General features: G+C 33.5%; 3 protein-coding genes across 3 annotated transcripts in view; 2 read left to right on the top strand and 1 right to left on the bottom strand.

The window, feature by feature from the left end:
• Positions 1–5,867, top strand: part of LOC18612483 (SNF1-related protein kinase regulatory subunit beta-2) — a 6,545-nt gene extending 678 nt beyond the window's left edge. Inside the window, exons 3-6 of the mRNA XM_018114122.1 lie at positions 651–800; positions 3,214–3,392; positions 3,497–3,659; positions 5,297–5,867. Coding sequence (XP_017969611.1) covers positions 651–800; positions 3,214–3,392; positions 3,497–3,659; positions 5,297–5,620 — 816 coding nt within the window. The 3' untranslated portion in view covers positions 5,621–5,867. The remainder of the gene's footprint in view (positions 1–650; positions 801–3,213; positions 3,393–3,496; positions 3,660–5,296) is intronic.
• On the bottom strand, positions 6,342–7,403 carry LOC18612482. The gene is made up of 3 exons (XM_018114123.1): positions 7,156–7,403; positions 6,951–7,020; positions 6,342–6,792 (listed from the first exon to the last, which is right to left on the bottom strand). Exons 1-3 carry the CDS (start codon positions 7,298–7,300, stop codon positions 6,648–6,650), a joined length of 360 nt encoding a protein of 119 aa, XP_017969612.1. The 5' UTR covers positions 7,301–7,403; the 3' UTR covers positions 6,342–6,647.
• Positions 13,754–15,902, top strand: LOC18612481 (alpha-1,6-mannosyl-glycoprotein 2-beta-N-acetylglucosaminyltransferase). Its single transcript, XM_018126790.1, has one exon. The coding sequence runs from the start codon at positions 14,201–14,203 to the stop codon at positions 15,512–15,514; it is 1,314 nt and encodes a 437-aa protein (XP_017982279.1). The 5' UTR covers positions 13,754–14,200; the 3' UTR covers positions 15,515–15,902.

Here is an 18,729-nt window from a genome sequence, read left to right as displayed (position 1 = left end):
GGGGGGGGGGGGGGGGGGGTGGTGGGTTTGGAGGAAAGATGGGGAGAGATTTGATTTTAATTTCATATATATGTTTGTGTGAAATTTGTTTTGTATTTATAGTGTTATTTTACATTTTGCAATTAGTTCTCAGTACTGCTTTTAATAGCTGTGGTATAAAAATATGTTCATCTTCTTTACCAATTGTATTCTGGCGTTTGTTAGTAAAGTTGGAAAATATTGATCTTTGCTGATTATTTCCTCACTGACTATTTCAGTTTCCAAATTGTTTCTGACTTTCTTCATCATTCACATGTCTTTACATGTTACCTGTATCATAGCTTCTGCTGAAGTTGTCTCTTTGCCTCTTAAAAGAATATATTCTATCTTTTGGGGACGGTATATGTTTAATTCATGAAAAAGTTTTTTTTGACAGATAGGTATGTGATTTTTGGATTAGGTTGATCTTTAATGGAGAAGGAGCATCTCTGTAGAGATTTAGTGCCATTGCATAGCTATGCGCAAAAGCGACATTTAAAGTGCTTGCTCATGAGGCTTGCAGTTTTATTTGTAATTTTGAATGTGTAAAAACAAGCATACATGAGATGACATTTATCCAAAAAAAAAATGAGAATAATAACTTCTGAATTAAATTGCATTTTTATCTCCAGATCCCTATGTTCCCCTGGCTAAGATCTGCTGAAATGATGCAAGCCCAAAATGATGTGCTAGTGCAAAACACTACACGCTACGAGGATCTCCATTGTGAGAATAACTTGCCGTGGGAATACATTGATTCAGGCAAAGCTTTGGATTTTCAGGTATTCTGAAGATTCTTTCTAAATTGTTATCCTCTTACACAAGATTGGGTAATTGGATTGCTGCTACTGATCTGTTTGCTTCTTTCCTTTTTCATTGTTTCCTTTTGGACTGAGTCTTTAACTCCGAAAGCAAGTGATGTCGGGATGAAGAATGTTGGAAGCATAATCGACTTCCTGATTCTACTTTTGAACTAACTTGAATTGAAATCATAGGCATATTAAAAGTTTGTACATGTTCTGAAGTTATATTCTGCTTACTAAGTGAATCTTTTCCTCATAATAGTTTCTTATCTTTTAAGACTGCTTAAAAACGTAGGCACCATGATGCTTTTGAACCATCTGAACCGTGTATGAATATTTTTGGGTGCATACATGTAACATAGTTAGAAAAGGGATTCTGAGAATAACTTAGGTTTGCTAGTGAACTGCCATGTTTGTAGTGCATGACTAGCTTCTAAGACATTTGACCCTTTTTTGAAGCAAGTACTTGTTATCTAAGTTGCAGCTAAATAGTACAAATTATAAAATAGGTAGCACAAACCATATAAAACTTTTTTTTTATGAACTCACGCATTAGATTTACATTTCAGATCAGTGCATGTGAAGGATCTCCAGGTGCCAAGAGCTGGACCATGTCAAACAACCACATAGTACATATGTGTTATCTTTGGCATAACAAACAAAACAACATAAAAAAAAAACAAATGATGGCATACTCGAACTTCAACCAAAGGATAATTCATGAAAATGCAATGCTAGCTAGAAATAGATAACTCACAAAATTCTAATATTAGAATTATTCAAGTGTGGTGGCTGAAAGCTCTGAATTTGTTAAGTCAAGAAGAAAAATGAGAATCTGGGATGAATTAGTAGCTCAGTACAGAATCATTGCAACTTTTACTGCCCTTTTCACTCTGCTGAAACTAAACTATATTCTGCTATTGCAGATAGACTGGAACCTTGCTGTAGTATGCCATGCATCCTCTTACTTGCCAAAACAGTTATATCAAGCTTTTGTCTTTTCTCTTTTACGTTTGCCCTCTTTCAATTTGGTTGGCTGCCTGCCTCTTTAGTCATTAACAAAAAAGATAAATTTATCATCTATGGTTGCTGAGAAGGCAGTAGGAAAGACTAGATGAACCTGTTACCTGCCACTCAAGGATAACACATGAACACTAGGGGAGTTGAAGGCAGTGATTGGATTCTCTGAGCCAGTGGAACCTGGCTGAGAATGAGATTATAGGATGAATTGATATTTTGACCAGAAAAAGTATTCTATTTACATCCTTTTCCATGTTACTCCTAATATCTCCTTGAGAATTTGTGCTGCTGTTGCAAATAGACTGATACCAAGCCATTAGCAACATTGCTCTTCATTTGCTGAACACTTAATCTGGTAGGTCTCCTTTTTAAAATGAAAAAGAAATTAATAAATTGATTTAGCACCAGCCTACCGTTTTAATCATAATAGGACATGATAAATTAATTTTCCATGGTTACCAGTTAGAATTGTAAGGAAACCTTGGGTCTTACTACTATTATCTGTTATTTTTGTAGGGTCTCATATTTACAGCCTGTTTTATGGTTTGCATTTCTATTTTCTAATTCGCTTCAAAGGAATAGGCTATATTTCTTTGTTCCTTATCATATTAATTGTACCTTGGAGTAGATGGAATATTTTATTTTTCCTTATCTAGGATATCCTTTCATTTGCCTTTTCAGGTGTTGCTAATGATGTTTGTTACTGTATACTTTTCTGTGGTAAAGGGCTAAACTTTAAAGTAATATTCTATTGTTGCAAAACTAACAGTCCATTGCCTTTAAAAGCATTTGCACACTGTAATTCTACCCTTACTGAAATGTATATGCCTCTTTAGATTTGCTGTATGCTTGAAAAGTAACAATCTTTAAAAGCATTTGCATAGTGTAATTCTACCCTTCCTGAAATATATATTCCTCTTTAGATTTGCTGTATGCTTGAAAAGTAACAATCTTTGTGAACCCCTTTGTCATGGCTTGTTTCATTTTTTTTATAATAATCTGCTCACCTGTTCAAGCTAATGGAATTTATCTCCACTATCTTTTATGTCAGTAATATTTCCTTTTTAGCTGGGGTTACTTTAAACTTTAGACAGTGTTCCCTGAGAGTATACAGTTGTATGTGAAATGTAGTGAATGTTGACGGGATACATGCTTTATTGTCAATATAATGTTTGAAGGAGATAGAGCATCTCTATTGGGATTTAGTGTTTCTGTATATTATGCTTAAAGAGAATCAAAATAATTTTTAATATTTGTTCAACATATGGAAAAGTGCTTGCTTATTAAAGCTTTCTATTGTCTATTATATATTTTGGTGCATGTAAGGACACACACACATGGAGATATAATTGCGTTGCATTGCTTTCTCCAGATCTCTGATGCTCCCTTGCCAAGACCTGGTCAAATGATGCAACTCCAAAATGATCAACCAGTACAAAATACAACATATTATGAGGATCTCCAAGAGGAGAAGAGAGCAGTGATGATAACATGGTGCTTTGGTGGCAAGAAAGTAGCTATTACTGGATCATGGGACAATTGGAAGACCAGGTACTGAAATTTGTTATGGTGTTTATCTCTAAAGTTTCATTCTTTAGGTTAAGCAGTTTTCTTTTCACAATCTAAAATGTAGAACTTTTATTTCTTCCTTTCAGAGAACCCTTGCTCTCGTTGGGTAAAGATTTCATTATCATGAAGATGCTCCCATCAGGTGTCTACCACTACCACTTCATTGTTGATGAGCTGATTAGATATGCTCCAAACTTACCATGGGAATTTGATGAGTCTGGAAGTGCTTATAACGTTTTGGATTTGCAGGTATATTAAAGCTTCTCTGTTGACTGTTACACCAATACAAAGAGTCAAGCATTATGATTTTTACTCTTTAACAGATCTTTTCATTTACTTCCTTTTTTCGCCACTTTCCTGGACCAATCCTTTTTGCTAAAAGTAAAGTATGGAAGAAAGAATGTTGGAAGCAATATAGTTAACCTGTTTCTGTGTTGTCACCGACTTATATTGGAAATATTTAGCATATTGGGAAAGTATGCTGATTTAAATTTGAAATTCATAGAGCAGGAAAAATGATTGCTTTCCTCATGATATCAACATAGCTTTGAAGCATAAGGACGTTGATGTTTCCATATCACCTGCATTATGTGTGAAAAATTATCTGGCATTCAAGCTGTATTTAAGGAGGATACCTGTTTAATAGATGAGAAAGAATGCCTACAGTTGACTTGTATTCCCCATTGTAAGAGACACCAATAATAGTATCTAAATAAGCTAGCACGGCGGGAATATAAGCATCTGATTTTTATGTCACCTGTGCATTAGATTTTACTTGCAGCTTAGTGCGGGCAAAGGATTGGCATGTCCTGGATGTGTAGCTTGTTAAATAACCAAAAGCTAGATATGTGTATATTGTTGGTATGTGGGGAAAAAACAAAAAAAATCAATTTGTAGCAGCTATTTGCCAGTTTTATGCTCCTCAACAATAATGAATTCATGCAATGCTATGAGACACATTTGACCGCCTTTTCCCTTTTGCTTCTTATATCTCCTGTTAGACTGAACGCAAGCTACATATAAGACACAGCCCTTTAGTAACATACCAAACCATTGAACCATGCAGCTTTTTGTTTCTTGGTTTAGCTACCAGCTGCTGCTCTTCCTCTTTTGCTGTATCAATGGCTTGAGACCTTAATTGATTGGACAAGATGAATTAATGATCTCTGGTTCCCGAGAAGGCAGTATAAAAGGAAGGAAAAATGCAGTTGTCTGTAATATTTATTGGGGCTTATACATGCTGTAATGTTTGCCATTTTTCAAGGGTTGGATAAATCTGCACTTACAATCTCACTGATATTAGCCTGTATATGGTGCTTGCAATTGCTAAGGCTTTATACCAAATTATTATGATTTGACAGTGCTCATGGCATCTCTGTCGCTATCTCAATAGCTTTGAGAACTAGGAAGTTGACTGTTCACATATTCTCCATAGAGCCATTCATCATGTCAAAGTCTGGCTTATATGGCTGTAAATACTTTAGGGAAGTATTATTTGTTTTTGTTGCAGCATCAACTCATATTTACATAATTCATCATGGAGAGTGGACAAACGCAATGTAATAGAAGCCTCTACTTCAATTTAAAACGTTTGATGATATCTATTCGTGCAGCAAGACCTGGAAAATATCAAACAAGCAAATGAGTTTTGTAGTTGTTCATCTAAGTTCTGTTTACCCAGCATTCTGCTGTTTATTCTTGCATTACTGACTACAATCATAGCTATGTTTAAACTATAGCATTTTTGATTTGTTAAATAGATATGGTGCAGCAATATTTTGATGTACAACTTAATTTCTTGCTTGAATATCAACATTGAAAATCAGACTGTCCCTTGGTTCTCTGTTCTTTCACGCCCAGTTTCACTCATGGTGTGTTGTAAACAGGAGTTTGTTCCAGAAGCTCCTGAAAGCCTCTCAGAGTTTGAATCTCCTCCTTCCCCGATATCAAGCTATGACAATCAACCACTAAATGATGGTGATTTCAGCAAGCCTCCGCCCGACCTGCCTCCACAGCTCCGGACAACTTTAATAGATGAGCGAAGATTCATCATTAGAAGTCGCAAGCCCTCGCCAAGGCCTTCTCATACGATGCTGAATCATCTTTATGAGCAAGATGGTGATGATGGTCAGTCTGTGGCTCTTTGCTCAACACATCGATTTCTTCAAAAATATGTGACTGTAGTACTATACAAGTCCTTGCATAGGTAAATCAAATCGTTATATCTTAATATATATTTTAATACTGATATTGTTGACACGATTAAAAGGAAAAAGTTAAAAGATATGGTAGGATAAGAAAAGATTTAGCATAGGATAAGTAAGGTTATATGCCATATGAACATGCTCTTCAGTTGCTATGCCTTTTGCACATGATGTTCACTTCTACTTGGAACCTTTCAATGCCGAGTTTCCAATTTTGTATTGGGTTTTGGAATGTACACAAAAGATTCATTTAGTTTGCTAGCAGGTACCTCATATTTGCAGAAGCTAAATGTGGCAAAAGCAGCTCCAATTTGCTTGGAACAGGACACAATATCACTTGAATGTATTTAAAAAGTTAACAAATGGAATCTGATAGGATAATGAAATTTGGAACAATGCAAACTCAAGATGACTTAAACCTAATTTGAATTTAAACTTAATTGCCATCTTTAGCAATGGCAGAATTTGACAATATTCCAATTACCCAACTTAGAAAGTCATCCCAACCCAATCCGAATCACTGTAGATTTCAACTTGAACCCAATAGACCCCAAACCTCAAAAATATGAGCAGAACCTGCACCAGTTTCACCTGGTGGCAAGGATTTGTCTTTCAACCCATAAGATCTCGCAAGCAACGTGCCATGCCCATTCAGGCATACCCTAGCAACTTTCAATCGGACAAAAGTGAGTGAGCAGTAAGTTCCCTAAAACTGATTCAAAAACACTAGTAGGAATATACTTAGATCCAGAGGAAATTACTTGTTTTTGCAGCGTAGGTAAGCGATATCGCATTGATATTTCCATCCTGCGTGTTTGGTACATTTCATTCATTCTGACGAATGATTGTAGAAAGACCTTTTTATTATTATTTTTGCCTGAAAACCTAACATCATAAATACTCAAAGCAAGTGCGTTCACAACATATGCTTAAATTTTGAAAGCTGAGAAGGCTGAATTGAAGATGTCTATCGAGTGAATCAACACCATGGAGGGCCCAGTCTCTCATTCTCACTGCATTGCAAAGGCAAAGTTCATCGAACAGGCACTTTGATCCAGCCATTAGCAAAAGCAATGGCTAAAATTACAAAGGGTGTTGACATGCCAAATATGATAATGTAAGGAAGAGGGGTCATCATGGGATTCTCTCCTTCCCTTTCTCCTGCAGTTTGCCAATACCTGCATTCAGTAAACCCCTTCTGGTAGTCAATCGTTTGGAAATTGGACTTGAATTGCTATCTATAGCAAATAATGATGAAGCCAAACAGGATGTCAAATCAATGAATAAAGAACAGCTGAAATTATACTGTAGCAAAGTGATAGAGTAGAATGCTCACTGTTCTGGTTCTTCGTCTCTTGTTATAAATTTCTTCTTTCCTTTTGGCTTGAGTTCTCCTTCTCCTTCCCCTAACAAATCAAAACCACTTCTCCCCAGTTATCATTTCTGTCATATTTTGATAGAATATTCAACCAAGCAAACAATATATATACATATAGGCATTTTACATATGTTGAATGAAATTCAAAGAAAATGTATCTTACCTAAGTTTGCATGTACTTTGAATTGATGGACCCTTGTCTTTTGTAAACCGAGAGCACACGGGAAAGCTGATGGTGATGATGAAGACTTGGGGAAGACAGGAATCTGGGTTCTGAGACAAGAAGAGAGAGCCACTTTGGCTGCCATTTTCAGAAGAATTATCTGCTCTGTTTGCCCATTCCTTGACTATCACATATAAGTCGATGGTTTTGGATATCGATGTGGTGGCGGTTGATATTTGGAAAGCCGGGACAGTAACCTTATCTTAACCAACCTATGACTTCCATGATGCCAAAGTGGCCCATTTCTCTCTCAGTCTCACTCTTGTACCTATGTGGCTTTCCCATCACCAGACTTAATACAAGGTAGTATCATTCAAGTGCAGTCCAATTAGATATAAGAGGAAACAAGGTTGAAAAACAAAAGCCAAATGCTCAAATTGGAACTAAATGTTTGGATACTTTTTTAATTAAAAGTCAAACGTTTTAATTGTAATAATTAAGGATCAAATATTTTTTAATTTTTTACAATTAAGGGGTAAGTTGATAGGTGGATGAAGCGTGTATCACAAGCAACAAAAAATCACGTGATCAAATGACAAGGCATGTTGAGAAATGATATTGTTACTCTTTGTGAAAAAAATGTTATTAACGTCATGTTAAAAAATGTAGTATTACACGTCATGTTCTAAAATTTAGTTATTATACGTCATGTTAGAAATAATTATTACATGTCATGTTGACAATATAGTTGTTACACACCATATTGAAAATTTAATTGTTACACGTTATGTTGAAAAATGTAATTCTTACACGCTATGTTGAAGATTTAGTTATTGCATGTCATATTGAAAATTTAGTTATTAAATATAATTGTTACACGTATGTTGAAAATTTAGTTGTTACACGCATGTTGAAAAATATAATTGTTACACGTCATGCTAAAGATTTAGTTGTTACACGCCATGATGAAAAATTTAGTTGTTACACACAATGCTATTATTTGAACCATTTTAACTTGACAAAAAAAACTTTTTGACAAAACTACCCTTTAGTATCTTACACGACAAGTCAGCGTCCACGTCATGCGCATGTCTTACACGCATCTGACACCTCTCATCTTAACCCTTAATTATAAGAAATAGAAAACGTTTAACCCTTAATTATTACTACTAGATTTCGGCCATGCTCAAAGAAAAGAACGAAATTCAAAAATTAACAATTAAAATTGAATAGCGTAGCGAAAATAAACATAGAAAATTGAAACCTCCATAAGATCACTTTTTTTGGCATTTTATCGAATTAACATTCATAGATACAAGTAAATGATCAGAATCATACCTTTAGTAGTGATTTCAATAAATCACAAGTCATGACCCATTTTCTTGATTGCACACCAAAACCTAGTTGTCGAAAACCAAAGTTGTCCATGTGTTCAGCCTTTAACAGTGATCCACACAAGTGACAAATAAAAGCCTTCTTCAAGATAGGAATTATACGTATGCCGTGAAGCGATGTTAGTGGCTAAGATTTCATAAATCTCACCTTTCAAAGAATCGGTTTTGGTAGAAAAGATGACAAAGAAAAACTATTCTTGGAACTTATATGAAAAAAACGTTTCTTTGGCTATGGGAGCTTTTTCGATTTTTTGTCAAGTCTTTCTCACCTTGAATTCTTCTCATATAGTGCAACATCCACATTTAAGTATTTATAGTTAGGTTAAATTACTAATCCAACTTTTGGTTAATTACAATTTAACCTCTATACTTAATTAAACCATTTAATTAAGTCCATATTGGAAATTCTAAATTTTCAATTGAGTACAAATCCCATTTTAATTTCACATTGTCGCATTATTGTGTGTAACTCATTAGGCCCCCAACATGTTGACAATAAATATAAATTAATCCAATTGCTTATATTTATAGATCATAAGCGACATCTAACAATACATTATGACTATCCAAATGTCAAGAGAGTCAATATGGTTTGACTAGCCTTTCAGTGTATCTTAGTGTAATTCATTCTTTTTATCAAATATCTTGGATATGTCATTAAGCACGGCACAGTGTCTACTTATGACATCCCATATTAGTCTTAAAGCTTCATATTGACCTATCAAGATCGCTTTGGCCAAGGACTTTGTCAATATAAGCTAGGAGCAAGCGAGATATGTCTCTTTCAAATCACTTGGGGTGATGAATCCTTTTTAGACTACTCATTCATCTTCGCATGCTTCATATCATACCCAAAAGTACCCTATTTAAGCATTTGGTAGCCTCCAGACTCGTAGAAGTGAAATCAAAGCATGATAACTCACATACAAGATGACCTGGTATTAAAAGTCTAAGGATTACTTACACTACTAACACATAAAAGTATTTTCATAGACACTTGAGTGAAATACCAAATGAAACTCTCATAGCGAGTAATGTTCAGTGAATTTGTTCCTTAACAAGCAGCCACATACTATCTCCAAGTATCTTTAACATATGAGATCAGTTGTTTACTTTCAAAGTAAAAAGACTTAGCATATACTAGTCTTTAAGCATTGTCAATGCCTTTATTCCTGATTCTACAATGACCAGGAACATATTTAGGAATAAGGCTTTAATGCATAAGAATCTCATAATTATAACCCATATAATTTTCTTACAAGACCATTATGTTCCAAGAACTTCATCTACGTAAGTCTCTCATAACTTTTTATAAATAAACTCATAAATAAAGAAATATTCCATACATTATATAAAATATCCATAATGTATTTAATATGATATATGATTAATTAATATAGTGTTTTACAAGTACAAAACCGATTGACTTGCAAGGCTTACACCAACAGTTACAATTGAAACAATTAGTCCTAAATTGACAAAAACTCAAAATTTTTTACTCCAAATTAAATATTTAGTAAAAAAAAACATCTAGTATTGTTGGCCATGGAACAAGAGCTCAATTCACTATTGATCTTGGTTGGCTTGTGGCATCGAATTTTAAGTTTGAACAATCTTTCACAAAACATCAAATATCTGTTGGTCAAGTCATAATTAAGGAAGCTAAAGCCAAATTTGTCAAAGACATCCCCTGTTGAATACTAGTAGTGAAATGAATATAAGGTAAGTAAGCAAATCATAGGTTATTTTGACATAAGTGTATTATTTTTAAAAAAAAAACTTTGATTTGGGTGTATTTAGTATTGAAATTTAAATTTTTTTTATACAATTGATATATATTCTATGATTTTTAATGTTAAAAAAAACACATCATGATAAATATTTTAAAATATAAAAAAATAAAAAAAAATTATGTGTTACAAAAAAGAGAATATAATTTTTTGAGATAACCTAAAAAAGGAAATATAAATAAACAAATGAGACGGATTGAATAACATAATAAATTCATTAACCAAAAAAGCACAAGTGCCAATCTTTAATCTTAATAGGCCCAATGGAGTAGGCCTAGTCCACTTCACTTAGCATAACTACAAGAATGTGGGATCCCATCCCATCCCACCCCATGCACGCCTCCCAACCAAAGCAAAAACGAAGATACATGAGTCAATTGATTAAACTTAAAGCTACATCAATATGGGTTGGTCGCCATGTTCTTTCAGAAACTTGATTGATAAGCATAACCCGCTAGTACGGCAGCTAAATGCATAAAACACCAACTGCCTTTGTTGGTTGTTATAGGCATGGTGGAACCATCGGCTTGCCTACCTCCTCACCACCAAAAGTCCTCAACATGTAGAATTAAAAAAAGCATTTATATTTGATATATTGATAATTTATAAATTTTATATACTATTGAGCCATCAAATGATATCACATCATTAAAACTAAATTTAAAATTAAATATTAATTTTTTAAAAAAGATACATAGAAAATAAATAAAATTTCCCTTTTTTTTTTATCTCCAACTCCCTCTCAATGTTCATTTGTTCTTCTCCTTTTTCTTTTTTTTTATCTCTCTCCAACTCTATCATGTTCTTCTCCAATTAAGAGTAAGTTTGACAAGTGATTGGACTTATAAGTGGTGAATTTCTTTCTCTACTAATAGATGACAATGGCGTGTCCCTTTCTTGCTTGTATCATCAAGTTGTCCCAACACACGTCTCAAAGATTTCTCACGTACTGGTACTGTCAAATATAAGATAAGTGGTTTTCTCATAAGAGGTAGCACCATCATCATGGGGTTCGTGAGAGACTCCTTAAATCTTCTCAAATGTTATTTTGGATGTTTAGTAAACTTGTTCACGTAACAAGCATTCACATGTTAGTGTATGTATTTTCATATTTCAATTTATAAAATTAACTGCTCACTTCATAAATGAGAAACATAATATCATACGTACATACTATATATTTATACAACCAATTGATTGACTTTTAGAATATACATTATCTCTGTCGAGTTCCTGGTGCGTGACATATATTTACGATCATTGTGATTGATAACTGTACGTCAATATTACTGAGGGTTGTATTTAGGAGTTCTTTGAGCAAAAGAACATGATGGTTCACATATATCCCGATGATTAATGAATCAAGCAAAAATGGAAGTCCATGTCTTGCGACATCAAGGATGGGACTGCTAATCCACCCAACTCTTTAATGCTACATATATTCTGTCAAAAACTTCAAACTTATCTCTTACTATTAGATTTTGTATAACCATCACTTTTTATTAAGATGATGTTTTGTCTTGGATATTTACTATCTTCAACTTTAAACTAATCTGCTAAGCTTAATTCTTTGATATTAGATTTGACATAATATTTTTAAAAAAATTGAATTATTTAAAAAAAAAATCAATGAATTTGTTTCTTATGTGATCAAATTGATATAGAGAATATTGAAGAAATTCTTTGTGTTTTATGGACAATATGGAAAGCTCAAAACTTGTTGATAAGGACAAGAAGATGGAACCAAGTATCTACATTTTAAATACTATGATGATCTATGTGAAAATGCCATTTAAAATATTTTTCTCACCAAATATAAGAAGAAGTCGAATATTTTTGGCATAATCTCTAAAAAAGTTCCTAAAATATTTCAGAAAGTTTAAATAAGTTCTTATACTTTTATTGTATTCAATCAAGTTTTTGCATTTTTATTTTGAATCAAATAAATATTTATAACTAATGATTGACTTAATCAAAATATCATTTGTCATTCTATATCGCGTGGTGCTAACTTGATATGCTAACATATCATAATTGATGATGATATGACATGACATGATAATATAACCATGTGATATTTTTTCTAAATCAACAACATATCAATGTTATATGGATATAAAATAATAAATGACATTTTGAATAATGACAATTACTCAATCATTTGTCATAAGGTCTTATTTGATCTAAAATAAAAATATAAAAATTTGATTGTATGCAATAAAAGAATAATGGCTTATTTGAATTTTATTGAATAGTTTAAGTACTTATTTGAATATTATGTCAATATTTTTCTTTTAAAAAAGAGACAAGATATTAATTACAAAATCCTTTTTACTAAGATATTGTCTTATCTACATTTTAAATTCTATGATAATCTACTAGAAAATTGGAATATAAAAAATGGTTATAGTTAATGGATAGTGCTACTTGTTAGGTTATTTAAATTGCTATTTTAAAAAATGATTTTTCATAAACTTTTTACTAAAATACTATATAAAGCTCAATTTCATAAGTGGTGAACTCCTACATAATTTTTTTGCTTTTAAATTATTTGAGAAAATTCAAATAAGCTTTTATATTTTTATTGTGTTTAATTAAGCTTTTTATATTTTTATTTTAAGTAAAATAAGCCCTTGAACTTTTATTTTGAGTTAAATAAGTACTTATAATTAATTATTGACTTAGTTAAAATATCATTTGTTATTTTATATCGCATGACACTGATGTGGCATACTAACATTTTTTAATTAATGATAATGTGGCATATCGACATATCACAATTGATGATGACATAACATGCTAATTTGACATGATAATATGACTGTGTGATATTTTTCAATCTTCACATCAACATCATATCAATGTCATGTGAATATAAAATGACAATGAGCATTTTAACTAATGATAATTAATCAATCATTAGTCACAAAAATTTATTTGACTCAAAATAAAAGTATAAGGACTTAATTGAATGTAATAAAAAAAAACCTTCTTTGAATTTTTTAAAATAGTTTAGATTTATTTGAGCATCATGCCTAATTTTTTTGATATAATTGGATAATGACAAGATTGTAATAAAAAGAAGTGTGAGTGAAATATTTTCTAAATTGGTAGGCATGGTCGCTGAATTGATTTCATAACTACATGCCATATTAGAGAGAACAAATATTTGGAACAAAAATGGTCAAATAAATAGGATGAGTCATTAAAGAAGAAGGCATATCAAAATTAACTTATTTTGTGGCTTGACTAATCTCAGTAATTCTTCCACCACTTAAAAATGGAAATTAATTCTATTAATTGCCTAACTTAAAAGTTTAATTAATTCATTTTCCCATTTTCTGGCCAAACTTGTACAGTAACTGTTTTACTATTTATTAAGCCTGCATTTTAACGCGTTTCTCTTTGATCTTTCCGTCTTCAGCCTAGTCAATTTCCTCCTTGTACACGTACTTTCCTTTACCTTTCCCAGTTTAAACCCGTCAACCGAGAAATATACACCGTTGGGCTTTCTGATTTTTGGCTGCCACCACCTATTCCCTATTTTATTAATCTCTTCTCTTCCTTTTCTTGATCTCTTCACTTCCCTCTAATCTAAACTTTGATCTCCATTTTCATGGGTTTTGCGGTTTCTTTTTAACGGCTAAAGCCATTGATTCCAGTTTCGGCAAGGGGATGGCTCAGTGTTGAAGAATTGTTTTTTGAGGTTTTTGGCTCTTACCCTTTCACTTGTTCACCTTCTTCTAAAATGGGTTGCTGTTATTTTTTGCTGTTCGATTGTCTATGAATGTAAAGTGTTTATTTTTTTGGGCTTTTCTGATACTTCTTTGGAGACAGCAACTTTGACTTGGAAGTTGCTGGATGCTGTCTGTTGTTTGCTCTATGGCTAATTATAAGAAACCCCGTTTGAAGGATGCGGCTTTTAAACGTTTGCTGTCTGTAGTTTTAGTTACTTTATTAGGGGTTTCACTTTTAATAGTTTCTCTTAGGACCAATGTTAACCCAGCTTCTAATGGATTCGATGAAGATTTAAGTGGAAGTGATGATATTCAGAGCTCTAGTGGGAAACTCAACCTTCCTCAGCAGAATGAATTTTCAATCCAATTGGAAAAACGAAACTGGTTGCCCCCTAGGAATGTAGATCTATATCCAAAGTTAGCTAAAGATCATATAACCATTGTTTTATACGTGCATAATCGGCCGCAATATCTCCAAGTAGTTGTTAAGAGCTTGTCCAAGGTTGTGGGGATAAGTGAAACTTTATTGATCGTTAGCCATGATGGTTACTTTGAAGAAATGAATAAGATCGTGGAAGGGATCAAATTTTGCCAAGTGAAACAGATATTTGCCCCTTATTCGCCACATGTGTTCACTGACAGTTTTCCTGGTGTGTCATCAAATGACTGTATGGAAAAGGATGATGCAGAGAAGAAACATTGTATTGGGAATCCTGATCAGTATGGAAACCACCGATCTCCGAAGATAGTTTCTTTGAAGCATCATTGGTGGTGGATGATGAACACTGTGTGGGATGGATTGAAGGAGACCAGAGGGCATGATGGACATATTCTTTTCATAGAAGAGGATCACTTTATTTATCCCAATGCATATCGCAACTTACAGCTTCTTGTATCTATGAAGCCCAACAAATGCCCAGATTGCTATGCTGCAAATCTGGCACCTTGTGACGTGAATACAAGAGGAGAAGGATGGGATAGTTTGGTTGCAGAGAGAATGGGAAATGTGGGTTATGCCTTTAACCGGACTGTCTGGAGGAAAATCCATAGGAAGGCTAAAGAGTTTTGCTTCTTTGATGATTACAACTGGGATATAACGATGTGGGCAACAGTTTATCCTTCATTTGGCAGTCCAGTGTACACATTACGAGGTCCAAGGACTAGTGCAGTTCACTTTGGGAAGTGCGGTTTACATCAGGGCCAAGGTCAGAGTAATGCTTGCATTGATAATGGATCAGTGAACATTCAAGTAGATGAAATTGATAAAGTTGCTAATATTGGATCAGAATGGGATGTGCGTGTCTATCACAATCAACCAGGGTATAAAGCTGGGTTTAAGGGTTGGGGTGGTTGGGGGGATGACAGAGACCGTCAATTGTGTCTGAGTTATTCTCAAATGTACCATTCCTTTAACACTTCTTCAGCTGTGATGAGTTGAGACTTCGGCATCTCAGTTTTCCCACTGTTGTAACTGGTGAGATCTGAATTATTTTTCTTCAATAGTTTTTATAACTATATACATGAGAAGTTGTTATAATTTGTAAAATTGACAACTTTTCTTATTCTTTGTCCAAATTTTGCTCCAAAAAAGCCAGATTTGTCTTGTTTCCTTTGCAAATCTGAAGCAGTATGATCCTCCTAGATGTCATAAAAACTTATCTTGGGAGCAAGTGGATAACTTTTTGGCCTTTGAGGGCAATATTTTTATGTTGACAGTAGTGATTCCTTTTGAGCTCAAATTGCTTTGTATGTTGGTTGACATGGAAAATTTTCTTTATCATATTAATAAATGGAAATAATCACCAATGTCTATGTGATTTCATTGATGCCTTTGTACGGATGCATATGCATATCGTCTTCTGTCACACATATACACACAAAAATCACCTTATTGACTGTTTCCCTTCGAATTGAAAATTCTTGCATTGCCTATGATATGAATCAATATGCTTGCTTGATAATAGTCCTATATGTTGATGGTTGCCTCTGCTTTTAATGCTGAAGCAGATTTAGTGGGTGTGCCTGCACCTTTTCTGCATCTTGTAACAAAGAGAAATGCTTTTCAATTTTTTGAGTGGATGACAAAAGTATGACTGGTTTAGTGAATGAAGAATTGATAACCTACTTGCTGTGGACTACTTAAACAGCAATTGGAATTATTGGAGACTGAAAATGCTTTAATTGATCAGAGGATTGTAGAAAACCTGATACATTCATGTTGATTCCATTCATTCATTTATGGTCCAACATTATGAGGAACTGGCGAGATAGATGATGTAAATTGAACTTGCAGCTAACTGAGAAGTAGGTTTAAAAGCATACATCAAGTTCTAGAATGTGTTCATTCTATATCTAAAAGTATCAACAGAGATGGTATGTTACATGGTAATAGCAAGTCTCGTGCCAAGCTTAGTTTTACAGCAAAACAAAAATTGTGCAAGGAAGAATATGGTATGAGCTGTTAGAATGAAAGTTTCTGTAAAATTGGTCAACTGGAAGAGGTTTAAATTTCTGAGGCTGTGTCAACGAGGAAGACAAAAGAATTTCATTCCTTGTACGTACCCCTTGTGTTTTCATTTTCTACAAGGTATATATAGTCCAATATGGACACTAAGGTGATTTCATGCATCATGTCTCTGCTTGCATACACACATGGCCATAAGTGTATTATGCATGCATGCATCCTTAAAGTAAATCTCTTTTGACATTTCTGTGCTCGATCCTGGTATGGGGAACAAGAGTATTATTTGTGTGTTCTAGGACCTTTTTGTTCAGAGTTCAGTATGAAACAATTGGTGGTCTATCTGTTGGAGCTTATTTTGTGCTTTTAGAATTCAGATTATTCAGCACTTTTATTCTGTTCTATGTGAACCTATTTGGAGCTGAGGGCATGTTGTGTTAGGTAAAAGTCTTGAATCTATTTCAATACTTAAACATTAAGGTTTTGCTTGGTACGGTGGATAGAAATAATGAAAACATGAAAAACTGGAGGACAAAAGTGAAAAAATAGAAAACATGTTTTTCTATCCATTGTAATGCTTGGTAGGAAAGATAGAGAAGTTAAAAATTATATTATTTTACCTTTTACCCTTTGTAAGTAGAGATGAAAAGGTAAAATCTAAAAAAATGATGAACAATCTTGTAAATATGCTACACTTTGACTCATACTTTTCCCATTTGCTCTTCTCCCATCTTTTCAATTTGGAATGATTTTCTTTTGTGAATAAGGATGGAAAATCGTAATCTCTTCTATTTTCTTTCCCCTCACTTTTCTCTCTTACCAGGCACTACTGAAAATCATTTTCTTTTTACTTTTCCATCCACCTTTCCTTCTCCCCATTTTTCCACCCTACCAAGTAAAGCCAAAGTGAAAATTTAACAAAAATAAGTTTATATATGGTATAATGCTGAATTTATTTACAGATAGATGTTGACTAATTAGGGAGATTGACAATGTCAGGCACTGAAATGGGACAGCGAAATGTTATAACTATATCAACAATATCTATTGGGATTGGATGGAGCTTCATGCCCTTTCCTTCTCATTTCACCTTCTTTTAACACTTATTGTTTCATCCGTGGACTTCTTTCACTATTATGTCATTGGAAATCAACTGAGTTGGTACTTTGCCAGTAGCACACCTGGTCATTCTTTCAGAATCTACTTATTTGTCGAGAGATGAACATTGTGTTTCAGTTTGGACATCTGAGCCAGATACATTTTATTGGTGCATCAAAGTCAAGAATGGGTAGTCCTTTCTAGTCTCTTCTTTCTTTGGCAACTTAATGTTATTGCATGAATGATATCTTAGAGCGTCAGTATGTAAAGCTGCATTAAGATAGTATAGTCCCTTTTCCCGTTGTATTTAAATTTACTGTCAAAGAATAACTTGCTCAAGTGAAAGCTCTTTGTTCCTACTGTCCATGGCCATCAATTTAGTAACCAGTACCTAGAAACCAGTAAGCAAACTAAAATTTGTTTGTGGAGTCATTTTGGCTACAACTTGCAGACTTTTTATTGGTTATGGTGAACATTTGGTGTTGTAGGATAAGAAATATAATAGAAAAGAAATTGATTCATGTAGAAAGTAAAATGCGAGCAACCATTTTTCCCTATTTTCTTGAACATTTAAAACTTGATAGGAAAAAGGAGAAAGAGGAAGAGGAAGCAATGTGTAAGTTTTTGTTCCATCTATTAAGGGACTGTAAAATGGAAGAAAAACGCCCAAATAATTGTAATAATTTATTGTTCACCTTATTAATTACTTCTAATTCGTTCCTTGCATCGTACTACGAAACCAATTGAAATGTTGAATCAATAACAATACGGAAGTATCTGAGAGAACTGAATTGGATTAATAAAAATAATGCACAAACATAAATAGTGAAAAGGAAAATGAAAACCACACGAACGATCCTCTTTCTAGGTGCCGGCGTTGGAACTATATATTAAGCTTATTTATAAGTCATTCTATAAACCATTTTTTTCACCAAAGTAACACTCTCTCCTTCCTAAGCTCCAAACCAACTAAAACTCTGCTCTTGAGTTACCATGGTGCAAATATCCTAAAAAAAAATTAGTTTGAATCCAAAAAATACCCCCAATCCAAAATTTATCCCAATCAATTAGATACTAAAATATTTTTTACACAC

Source organism: Theobroma cacao, chromosome 1 (genome assembly GCF_000208745.1).
Source record: "Theobroma cacao cultivar B97-61/B2 chromosome 1, Criollo_cocoa_genome_V2, whole genome shotgun sequence".
NCBI lineage: Eukaryota > Viridiplantae > Streptophyta > Magnoliopsida > Malvales > Malvaceae > Theobroma > Theobroma cacao.
The sequence above is the reverse complement of the archived record's forward strand: the minus strand, read 5'-3'. Positions and strand labels throughout refer to the sequence as shown.

What these genes read in the sequence shown, in the direction of transcription:
- LOC18612482 (XM_018114123.1), bottom strand. Translation starts at nt 7,300, where the DNA reads ATGGCAGCCAAAGTGGCTCTCTCTTCTTGTCTCAGAACCCAGATTCCT. An exon ending in CAAAGTACATGCAAACTTAG is followed by an intron (nt 7,021 to 7,155) that starts GTAAGATACATT and finishes TTGATTTGTTAG; the next exon opens with GGGAAGGAGAAGGAGAACTC. An exon ending in AGAGACGAAGAACCAGAACA is followed by an intron (nt 6,793 to 6,950) that starts GTGAGCATTCTA and finishes TACTGAATGCAG; the next exon opens with GTATTGGCAAACTGCAGGAG.
- LOC18612481 (XM_018126790.1), top strand. Translation starts at nt 14,201, where the DNA reads ATGCTGTCTGTTGTTTGCTCTATGGCTAATTATAAGAAACCCCGTTTG.